General features: G+C 38.2%; 1 protein-coding gene and 1 pseudogene across 2 annotated transcripts in view; one reads left to right on the top strand and one right to left on the bottom strand.

Moving 5' to 3' along the window:
- Positions 1-12,002, top strand: part of LOC113673605 (uncharacterized) — a 57,911-nt gene that overhangs the window by 19,294 nt on the left and 26,615 nt on the right. For both annotated transcript variants that reach the window (XR_016182518.1, XM_089192263.1), the window contains exons 26-43: positions 1,703-1,825; positions 2,151-2,273; positions 3,377-3,526; positions 5,240-5,389; positions 5,841-5,963; positions 6,105-6,254; positions 6,440-6,592; positions 7,015-7,137; positions 7,244-7,366; positions 7,853-8,002; positions 8,212-8,361; positions 9,251-9,373; positions 9,600-9,752; positions 9,995-10,147; positions 10,559-10,681; positions 10,864-10,986; positions 11,329-11,478; positions 11,759-11,908. Coding sequence is in view for 1 of the 2 variants with exons in the window: in XM_089192263.1 (XP_089048389.1) it covers positions 1,703-1,825; positions 2,151-2,273; positions 3,377-3,526; positions 5,240-5,389; positions 5,841-5,963; positions 6,105-6,254; positions 6,440-6,592; positions 7,015-7,137; positions 7,244-7,366; positions 7,853-8,002; positions 8,212-8,361; positions 9,251-9,373; positions 9,600-9,752; positions 9,995-10,147; positions 10,559-10,681; positions 10,864-10,986; positions 11,329-11,478; positions 11,759-11,908 (2,493 nt within the window). In the remaining variant the exon portion in view is untranslated. The remainder of the gene's footprint in view (positions 1-1,702; positions 1,826-2,150; positions 2,274-3,376; positions 3,527-5,239; positions 5,390-5,840; positions 5,964-6,104; positions 6,255-6,439; positions 6,593-7,014; positions 7,138-7,243; positions 7,367-7,852; positions 8,003-8,211; positions 8,362-9,250; positions 9,374-9,599; positions 9,753-9,994; positions 10,148-10,558; positions 10,682-10,863; positions 10,987-11,328; positions 11,479-11,758; positions 11,909-12,002) is intronic.
- Positions 4,111-5,101, bottom strand: LOC149035391 (uncharacterized; annotated as a pseudogene).

Genomic DNA, 12,002 nt, shown 5'->3' with positions numbered 1-12,002 from the left:
AACCAAAATGGCGAAAAGATTTTTCAGCATGTCTTTTGAGAGAACTCCTGATCCAGTGTTTGAAGATACAAGACACGTTATACGTGGAAAGCTGTGGTGGGGCTAGTTATAAAGCAAGAGCTAAAGCAGTGATTTAAGCTTATTCGATGATGGTTAAAAGCTCACATTTTGCGAGGTTCACCGCGAAATGTGATCAATAATCATATAACCTGGAGTGATATCTACTAAACCATGGAATGGAGAGTTGATACAAAGGCCATATTAAGCTGGTACATAAGAATATTCTACCTGCGTGGTGACTTATTTGACCTCCGTCTCATAACGATGATTATTTCTTGTCAGAATTGACTTACCCAGACTGAAAAAATCCTTTTCCATATTGTTCCGTGGGCTTATTTCGTGTTTTAGGGTCCGATTAATAGTGTGAGCTGCAACTAAAACTCTACTTAACAATAAAACAAGCTCGTTTAGTAATTAGTAGTTATTTGATGAGGGCTCAATCGACTATCACGCCCAGAAATCAAGAGTGAATAATCGAATTGTTTTGGTATAAGTCTACTTGTCGTTCAGAGCTCAACCACAAGATAGGCTCATCTTTGATTTTGTTCCTTTATTTTTACACCTGCACTTTACTCTCTGTCTATCACGGAATAGATAGTAAGTAGCGCAGCCAATCAGATATCTATGTTACTGATCTTCTGCAGAACTTGAATATAGAATGCTTCCAGCGTGCGGGCAACAAAAATCTGATCTAAATAACTGTAGAATCTCTCAATCAATCAATACACTAAATGTCTGGTAGAAGTAGAGTAACCTTGCCTTTTACAACCACAAAACCGTGGTCATGATCCTACCCACCTCGCCGATGTTCATAATGCATCGCCTTGACAAGCATGATCCTAACATCTCGGTCAGAGGTTATAAAGTAAGGAAGCAGCTAAAGCACCCAAGAAGTGGAGGAAAACACAACTACGTCTCATGTTTCTCCCTACACTTCTTTCGTGCTCTAGCTGCTTCTTTCGTGCTTTACAACAAAACAGATTACGGTCAAGGTTACTTTACTTGTTAATTGCAAATAATGTAATTTAACTGAGAAGAGTCACCCCGTGGCTGTTGAATAAATCATTGTTATCATTGTTTGCCTGGCACAAAACCTGCAAGTGAGGGTTCCAGGATATTTATTTACCACCTTGTCAAGTGCACCGCACCACACAGCAAAGCACTGTATATACGAGTGGAAATAGGTAACTACACATCAAAAACCTAGTTGTTCACAAAAAAATTGCACGGATTTCTAGTTTGCTAGCATCGCCTTTTTAAGGATAAGAATTAGAATAATGCCAGATATCAGATTCAGTCTTCTCTTCGCTCTGGGCGGCCTTTATAAGGTATATACAAGGTATATATACTATTAGTTATGTTGCACTTTTATTTATTGCTTCTTGAGTTTACCATTTTAGTCCATACAACCTTAATTAAACATGTAGATATGTGTTTTAATATTTTATGATGCTTTCTGCTCGGTGATTTAATCCATGCTCACGATTGTATTACTCTTCTCTTAAATAGTTAGCATTTACACCACTAAAGGAAAGGCAGGACACACGTACCACACGTATAATGTATTGTAAGACCGTTTGAGGGGTTTGATCATGTTCAGCGAACTCTCACAGACTTAGTTTTTCGTATTTTTGTACTTCAGACATAGAGGAATGTTCCGTTCAAACTGACAATTGCCACCTTGATGCGAACTGCACTAACACCAGAGGATCATTTCATTGTACTTGTCATACGGGATACTCAGGAGATGGCATAATTTGTGAAGGTGACTATTGATTTTGAAATAAGATTTTTATAAAAACATGCTTTGAAAAATAAGGACTTGAAATTCTATATACCTGTAGACTCAGAGCCTTATTTTTTTCTTCTGACTGCCATCCAGAAATAATACTCCCTAATACTAAGGCTAATACTAAACCTGTTGAGATTCATGAGCAAAAATGACACAACGCATGGCGTCTTTTAACGATTCTTTCTATTGGCCCCCACAAAGCCAGAAATAAAGGTTATAACTGAGCTACCAGGAAAGCTGCATGTTTCAGAATACAGCCATATTCAACCAGATAACAACACACCGAACATTTCCACAGATATCGAGGAATGTCAAACTGAAATTGACAACTGCCATGCTGATGCCAATTGCACCAATACTAAAGGATCCTTTGATTGCAAGTGTTTTACGGGATACTCCGGAGATGGTGTCACGTGTGTGGGTAAGTGGCTACCACTTGTTACTTTGATATGAGGGTGAACCGAACCTCTCTGTTGAGGAACAAAATCAGCATTTTCCATCGTCCTAGACTGGGATCAAGCTTCTTGTAACGATTGATCCGTCATGAATCTTAAGTAGTAAAGTGAAAACTAGAAAACTCTCACAAAAGGGTAATCTACCTAGCTAGGTACCCAAAGGTGGAAAGTAAAGAGTTCTTTTCGACCATTTTACGCGGATGTTAAAATTATCTATAAGCAAAAGATCTGTGAAAGAGCAAACCACTTTTGAAGGGAATTTGTCCATTGAAATACTTTACAAAGCAAGTAAACTTTCACTACTTGTGCTATTCTACACGCAAATCTCCTAATAGACAATGAAACAGTTTCCATGCGGAGGGAAACTTGCTCATCAGAACCTTAGACTGTAAAATAGCTCTTTGTACAATTATCTTAACCCGAACAAGTCTAGAAACTGAGAGAAGCTTAAAGTTTTTGGCTCAAGCCTTTGTGCAATAGCGTTCCTTAGTCCTAACAGAATGTAATGGTTAAAAGGCGGGAATTCTTCTCGTCAGGATAGTAACTGCATAATGTGTTTGCAATATCTAATTTATAGTGGCATCTAGTTTCATAATTCACTCAACTAATAGCCCTGACCTAGAAATCGTGAACAGCATTACACTCAGTTAACTGAGTAATTACAATAATTGTGCAAGTAATTAACTAGTTTCACCATATAACCATTTACCGTGAGATAAGATGTTGTGAACTATTTCGTTTTAAAATATAATTAATTTCAAAGTTAAGTTAAGACAAAATGAATTCATTGTACTCTATTTTTAGCCTGCATAACTTAGAGCTGGCTAAATGTTCAAGGAACTTACTTTGGGTCAACAAACTATTGATAATATTACAAAAAAAGTATTTGTCGAGAAGAGATTGGTTTCTTTTTTGTTTGTTGGCTTTTTCAATTTAAACCAGGTCTTAGGGTTTAAATTGAGGAGGAGGGAGGCTTAGTACCAATTTTCCAAAAAACATTTTTGATACCCTAAAAAGGAGTTGTTTTCATTGGAAAGGTCTTCTGTTATTTCCATTTGTTTCCTTTTAGACGTGGACGAGTGTTCAGTCGAACAAATACCTGCTGATTACATTCATCTTGAGAACAACTGTCACGATGACGCCACTTGCTTCAACACCAAAGGATCATTCTACTGTACGTGTCATACAGGATACTCTGGTCATGGTGTCACATGCATTGGTAATGACCTTTCATTAACGTGCTCTTACTGTTGAGTTTGATTGTTTTATTCTGTATGCAGACCTCTTCAATGAATCAAAATTCTTCTATGAAAACGCGAATACTTTTGGCAGAGTTGAATATTCATCCTATGATCAGAGTCCGAGTAGTACTTCTTTCTATGGAGGCTTCTGTGTACATCTGCTGAGGTTAATTTCTGTAAAACCTTACATTTCCCAGGTTCCATGCAAATAATGCAGGTTATGAGTGCCAAATTTTTTCGATGTTTCTGTATGAGTAGAATTAAACCGAATTCATTTTAAAATTCTGCCAAAAGTACACCATGCAGCGGGCTCGCTTGATTGTGCTAATAAACACTCGAATCAACAATTTTTTATAAAGGGATTTTACTATAAAAATTAATGTTAAAAATTAACGACGTTTCGACCGCTCAACTGTCATTTTCAAGTTGAAGGATAAAATTTTTCATTATGCGCTTATAAAATCAATTGTAAAAATGCTAATGAGATGCTGACTAAAACTCTAAAATATTTACATAGAAACAATACGAAAAGGCAAAAGAAACAATTTTAAAAGTGAATCGATTAGGTAAATACTTTTGCACAGATCGAAACACTCTGTTTGTTCAGTTTTGGTTTAAGTTCGTGAATAAAAAGCATTTCAAATATCAAACAGTCCAGTTTCCTCTGACATCTCTTCAAAATCTTGAAATTTTTTTCGATGGCCTCATCATCCTTTCATGCCCGTCCCTTTACGTGATTGCCGATTGTTAATCGCTTCTGTTCCTCCACACGTCGATGTAAGTGTCGGGTCGTGAAGCCTACCTAGTCTGCATCACACAGACCACACTTGTAAAAATAAACAAGGTTTTGTTGATTAACAATTGGAGGTTTGAGATCTTCCGGCTTGAATTGTTCTTTGATCCTCTGTCTTGTGTAAACGGGCTGGACATCGGCAACAATCACCGAGTTGGTGTCTTACCGCATTTAACAATTTCTGGTCTTTGAATGGTAGGACAATTCTTATATGAGCATCATGTTCATCGGATACTTGTTATCTGGTTATTAAATCCTCAACTCTCATTTCAATAAAATGTCTGATGGTATTCTCTACGAGAGTTTCAGGATAATGTAGGCGAGCAAAAACCGTTTTTTTGAAGTTCACATTCTTGATGGAAAAACATCCAGTTCGAGGAGAGTTTAAACACATGGTTGAACATTGTCTTCAGCAGGGAATGTCTGTACTTTTCTTCAACATGGCTTTGGTAATGCAGTCAAAGTCCAGTATCAGTTGGTTTCACGTAGACCTACGTGCCTAGTTGGGGGCTATTTCTGATAATTATCATTCAAAGAGAGGGAAGTTTGCCGTTGTTCTCGAGTTTCATTGTGAAACTGAGTGAAGAGGGGATTTCATTCAGTGTGGACAAAAAAACAGAGGCAGATGAAACATCGGGCATTTTGCTCAGCGATTCATTGACATAGCGCTTATACAAAGCAGGCATCTTGTCTTGGTTTTCCACTTTTTTTCTGAAATATGGCACATAAACGCAATTTCCATTAATGGTCCGAGGCCCATAGCAGCCTTATCCACTTGCTCGTACAAATTTCCTTTGAATCGGAAAAGTCTCTTTTCGTAGCATACGCGAATACGTGGAAGTAACTTTGACAATGTTATGAAAATTGGGTCAGCTAATTTCGATTTCGCTTTTTTCAGATATTGACGAATGTAACCTGTCTGGTTTGTCTGATGAATACAAACATCTGGCTCATAAATGTCACGGCGATGCTAACTGCACCAACACCAAAGGTTCATACAACTGTGGATGCCAGGAAGGCTATAGAGGAAGCGGTGAAAAGTGCGAGGGTGAGTTAGACTTAAATTTAAATGCTCTTCATTCTAAAGGTTTGGTCCTGCTGAGTTGGAAAGGGGAGATGTCAGAATGAATAAGCTTTATTTGGTTAAAGAAAACATTTGTTCCTTCCATTTGGCACATCAATTTTCCTAATATGTAGGTAGTTTAAGGGTGTGTAATTTTTTTTCTCTGTAAAGGAAGGGAAGAAGTAACCCTCGCAAACAAACCACGATGAATTAATGAAAAGCAAAGTTGGCATATAGCGGCACCTAGATCTCCTGAAAAGGTTAATGAAGGGATTAGCAATTTAACTATAACAACCGTAGAACTGAGGGTGTCCATACAAAGGCTTATTGATAATTCTAATCGTTTCCCTCTGGGGCTAAAGGATTTTTAAGCGCTTAGGTTAGATTGTGATGATATGCCCTCTTATTTTGCGACTTTCATCACGATTATATTAAGATATCGACGAATGCTCAACTGGAGAGCACAACTGTCACGTCGACGCCAACTGCACCAACACCAAGGGATCTTTCTTTTGCACTTGCCATACAGGATATTCTGGTGATGGAGTCTCATGCATTGGTACGTTAACTTTTTCAACTTCTCAAAGAAGCTTCATTTTTTTAGTAAGACTTTCTTATGATAGTATTTTCTTAACTATTCCACATCCAACTGTCATAACATCCTTTAACTGGCTTTCTAAAGATTCTATTTTTCCTCCAGATATTTCTGAGTGCGAGGACAAAACCTTAGCGCCTCATCACATCAGTTATGCCCATAATTGTCACGAAGACGCCAACTGCACAAACACCAAGGGATCGTTTTATTGCACATGTCATACAGGTTACTCTGGAGATGGTGTCATCTGCACAGGTACGTAAAGAAATCTGTTCAAGGACGTCAGAGCGTAAAGGAGGAACAAAGCGCAACACCTCTCTTTACTTTGGTTCGTTTTAAGACGCGATTACTTTGCCTTGTTCCCTTTGACGCCGCAGATGATTGCAAGTCTGATATCTGATAAATGATATTTCTTTTTATTTTAAATGCATCCTATCTAGAAATCAATGAATGTCATGTTAACAATTTGGCTGAAGAACACTTACATGAATATTCCCACAACTGCCATACTGATGCCAACTGTACGAACACAAAAGGATCCTTCTACTGCACGTGTCTTAATGGTTACTCTGGTAATGGAGTAACTTGTGTAGGTAGGTAATTCCAGTAAAGGAAAGGCATCATGCAACTAGATGTATACCAGAGGTACAATGGCTCATTTATTTTATATTAACTTCGTTGTCACGATTTTACTGGTGTTAACAGAACATAAATACGATAATTCTAGTATCCCTAAGACTAGAAAACTCCTGATCCATAAGCTGAATTAGTGGCGATGAATTAATAACTGTCAGTGTTTTATTAAAGCTTTTGAGGAAACATGAAAGTAAGTATGTTAAACTTCTTCTTTTGGTGTTGGGTTTGAAATTGGGTCAATTATTTTTTGGACCGCTTTAGTTGATGGCCGAACCGGAATTTCTCGAAATAAACTATCATTATTCGGATAATTTAATTACTTATCTGTAACGATTGCCAGTGGAGCAGCGGATTCAACATGTATTAACTTTCATTTCAGATATTGAGGAGTGTGCAACAGAAATAGATAACTGTCACGTGGATGCAAATTGCACTAATACAAAAGGATCATTTTATTGTACATGCCATACGGGATACGATGGAGATGGAGTATTCTGTAATGGTAATGTGCTTTAACATCTTTTAAACGTTTAAGAATGTTAATATTTGAAAATTAACTGCAATTCTTGATACTTAAATTAAAAATATTTAAAATTTGTGTTCATCAGATGTCGAGGAGTGCACCTCAAACATTCATAACTGTCATGCAGATGCCAACTGCACCAACACAAAAGGATCATTCTACTGCACGTGCCGTACGGGATACTCTGGTGAAGGAGTCAGTTGCGCTGGTAAAGTATACTTTTCTCTAAAACCGTGTTTTGTTTGAGAAAGCAACTACAGTCGAGTTCTGAGCGAACCTCGCGCTGACTCGAACCAAAATCGATTTCCCCTGGATTTTCTTCATACATTTATTACAATTTTACCCTCGGTAACTCGAACCCTCGATCACTAGAACCTCCCGCTTACTCGAAGCAATTTTTGTTTCCCGTCAGGCAATTCTCTATTTATTTAAACCCTCGATTACTCCGACCACGTCGAATTACGTCTGTAAATACGTGACAAATTCCAAACAAACAGTGTACTGTTGTCCAAAACGTTTGGTTCATTTCGAAGCAGCCGCGTCACATTACACTCTGATTTCATTTTCACTCGACTTCTCTACGAAGAAATTTGATTAAAATATATACTGTATAGGACATATTTCACAAACATAGTTCCTCTTTCAGAAACTTAATACTTGTTGTTGTACCCAGCATGTTATTATTATATTTCAGATGTGGACGAGTGTTCTCTTGAACTTATTTCTAATGACTACATCCATCTTAAACACAACTGCCACGCCGACGCAAACTGTTACAATACGAAAGGATCATTCTTTTGCACATGTCAGACAGGATATTCTGGGGATGGAGTCGCGTGTGAAGGTATCCCTTTTGATTTTGATATTTACCTCTGATCCGATTCTGCACTGTTTTAGAGAGAAGTGCCCCTTAACGCTTACCTCACGTACTCCTAGGGCATTTAAGTGTTCTACGCAAATTCTGAAATAATTTTGTAATTCCAAAAAATGCAATTGCAAGTGTGAACATTTTTACAGTGTCAAATGATATTTTTTCTTCCTCTCTATAAAAAGATATTGACGAGTGCTACCCATTAAGATTGTCATCCGAATACCAAGACTTGGCTCACATTTGTCACGATGATGCGAACTGCACAAACACAAAAGGATCTTACTACTGCACATGTTTAAACGGATACGCTGGATCAGGAGAGAACTGCACAGGTATTGTTTTCGCAGTTATCGGATTCACTCGTTCGAAACGTTACCATAGCGCAGAGTGGCTTTTGTTTGAAGGGCATCCACTTACTTAATGGGGTAAGTTACATATGTCGCACTAGAGCTCCCATTTGGGTTCTCGATGGACTCTAATTGGTTGCGGTTAGGTCTTACAAATGCAAATTTACTCAAAATTGCCTGCAGTTGCGAATACCCAGGGGAACTGAACTGTCCATCAAATGTACAAGTAGAGAACAGACAATAGAGTTCCGAGCAATCCCTATGGCTTGTTACGATCATATGATCATTTGGTAGTCAATCATGTATCTCTTTTGCGCCGGACAGCTGCGCTGAATTTCGATGAAATGCCAGCAGTCTTTCCCCGAAACACCTTTGTGGTCTTCAGAATTAATGCTATGAACGGTTTCAACACAGTTTATGCCTTATCTTCTTTCCAGACCTCAACGAGCAGAAGTTTTACTTATTCTCGAACGTCACACACAATTTCTGTCTTCGCTACTGCCATATTTAATTCTATCTTATCCAGAGCTGATTAATCATTCGCGCGATACTTAATTTAAATGCGGACAATGTGCTTACGAACCGAATTGGACTGCCACAAATGGATTATTCAATCAGTTGAATATAGCAGATATTTATCAAAAAGAAATATTATCATTTAGGAACGAAATGTGGAACATGCACGGAAGAAATCGATACCAGATTAGGACCCTAATACCAGGAACTATTGAACAATTCGCGCGTGCGTCAGTTAGTAGAGCACGAGAAACGTGCAGCCGAGAGCAACCCCAGCCTTATGAGGGCATCCAAACTTCTGATTACGTACACACACGTCAACCACAGCAAGATACGATACCAATTTTTTCTGTCTTAGATATTGATGAATGCGCTTTGGAGACGCATAACTGTCATGCAGATGCAAACTGCACCAATACTAAAGGATCATTCTACTGCACATGCCATACGGGATACTCAGGAGACGGAGTCAGCTGTTTGGGTATGTATGAACAATAGTAGCCTTTCCAGAGATGTTTGCATAAAATAATGCGAGTTAGTTTTCGACTATTTGCTAGAAGAGATCTGCATAGAAGAATCTTAACATTGTTATGTCAAGGACACTATTTATGGCGATAATTTTGTGGTTCATTTCGGGTGTACCCCGTGATGCTCACTATGATAAACGCACAATTTTTTTTAGGTAGTATTTACTTTTTCAATTACAGATATTGGCGAATGTCAGATCGACAGGCTTGTATCACATCACATCAACCAATATGCCCACAATTGTCACGACGATGCAAACTGCACAAATACCAAAGGTTCATTTTACTGCACCTGCCATCACGGCTACTCAGGAGACGGTGTAATTTGTGCAGGTAGGTAACTGGCTTTGTCGATTGTGAGTGTGAGTGTGCTTCTCCTCAAATCGTTTCCTTGCTTAAAGCAGGGGAGGTATATTGTGTTCAAGAAGGATAGTAAAGATTAAATAAAACTTGTAATTTAGATATAGGAAAACTACTTGATGTCCAGCGAGCATAGACTTAAATGACTACTTTTTTTTGGTTATTCACGCAGTGAATGGTAACTTCTTTGACTTTACACCCGGAATTTTACTTAGATATCGACGAATGTCATGTGGACGGTTTGGCTTTAGAACATGAGGATAAATTTTCCCACAACTGCCATGCTGATGCCAACTGTACCAACACGAAAGGATCATTCTACTGCACGTGTCTTATTGGGTATTCTGGAGATGGAGTCACGTGTTTAGGTAATTCTTAGTTCATCCAGAGGAAGTCCTTAGTCGTTTTCGATAAAAAAAACTCCTGATCCATTTGTAACTTTACGTACTAAATTTTTTGCATTATGCATTTCGCAATCATAGCAATTCGCATTCTTTCACCTTTCCGACTGGTTTCCAGAAGTCCTTACTCTGTAACTGGCTTACAGCAATCAGATTTCGAACCAAAAAAACATTGTAAAACGACAGATGCAAAAACAAATTCACCAGGCCGCTTTTCGGAATCTGAAAACCAGTTACCATATACTTGTTGGGTTGTATTCAATACATTTTAACCTTACAAAATCTTTCACTAGAATAAACTCATTAAAAGGAGAAGTAATAAAGATATCTGAATCAATCATATGACAACCCAGAAAGATAGCAAAAACGTTTTCTTAGATATTGAGGAATGTACCACTGACACGGACAACTGCCATGATGATGCCAACTGCACAAATACTAAAGGATCCTTTTTCTGTACTTGTAACCATGGTTACTCCGGAGATGGAATCACCTGCGAAGGTAGGCCATTAGTCTAACAAGAATTTATCATTCCATCGTTTTTGAAATTTTCGCAAAGTTACTATAAAACAATCACCGCCTTGTGACTTACGTGCTGAGAAAAAACGGTCAATGGGATACATTGGTATTTCAATGTTACCAAACTGGACTAACACATTAACTTAAATTTTGGCTTTTATTAGATATTGAAGAATGCTCCTCGAATATTCATAACTGCCATGCTGATGCCAACTGTACAAACACTCAGGGCTCTTTTTACTGTACTTGTCATATGGGATATTCCGGAGAGGGAGTCAGCTGTGTTGGTAAAGAGAAACATCTTTTAATCTAGAGGTGAAAAACAAGTAATGAAAAATGACTAAAAAGGAACTTTACCATTGCCTGGATACCAAGCGGAAGTCCATATAATTACTTGTGAACCCTACCGTCGCCTTTTAATGGGGTGACTTTCAATCTTAAGCCTCTCTTTACTGCGAGGCGAGCTTCGAAGATCAAGTAATGTACACAGACAGACCTAGAGGTCGTTTTAAGCCTATTTCAATATTGAATTTAAGATGGGGCATACAAGGTCACGTGAGATATGTGATGGATTATGAGTAGGTTATCGATATTGGAATATTATTCAATTTTCAATTCTTTTCTTTCAGATGTGGACGAGTGTTTCCCCGAACAGATATCTGATGATTATCGTCACCTTGAAAACAACTGTCACGCTGACGCCAATTGTTCCAACACTGAGGGTTCCTTCTTTTGCACCTGTCATTTGGGGTATTCTGGTGATGGAGTCACGTGTTTCGGTAAGTTTTTTTACGTTCTCAGTCATTTTTAGAAAGGAATGTAGAACAGAATAAAGTCCTCGAAATATAGCAGAGGTCAAATTTACATTTCATATCAGTGCGAAGTAAATGACAAAACATAAATTCGAGTTTGTCTTTCTCAAATTGGTTATAACACTCAAATAGCCGACAAACACGTTAATGTACGGGAACTCCCAGTAAGAACATTAGCCATGCTTCGTGTTCAAACTTGTTGGAAAAATTCTTTGCCTCGTTAAGTTTGATTGTTTTTCATTGCCAGATATTGATGAATGCAATCCAACTGCGTTGTCGTCAAAGTACCAGGACCTTGCACACATCTGCCACACTGATGCTAACTGTTCAAACACAAAAGGATCGTACTACTGCACATGTCTCACTGGATACTCTGGAGACGGTATCTCTTGTCAAGGTCAATAATGAATCTGGCCAGAAAATTGTCCTATAAATAACCGGCGAAATCTGGAGAAAGTATATCGGCATGTTGTAACCCATTAACTATCTGA

This window comes from Pocillopora damicornis, chromosome 13 (genome assembly GCF_964200805.1).
Source record: "Pocillopora damicornis chromosome 13, jaPocDami1.2, whole genome shotgun sequence".
In the NCBI taxonomy this organism is placed as follows: Eukaryota; Metazoa; Cnidaria; class Anthozoa; order Scleractinia; family Pocilloporidae; genus Pocillopora; species Pocillopora damicornis.
This window is presented reverse-complemented; position numbering and strand designations above follow the sequence as displayed.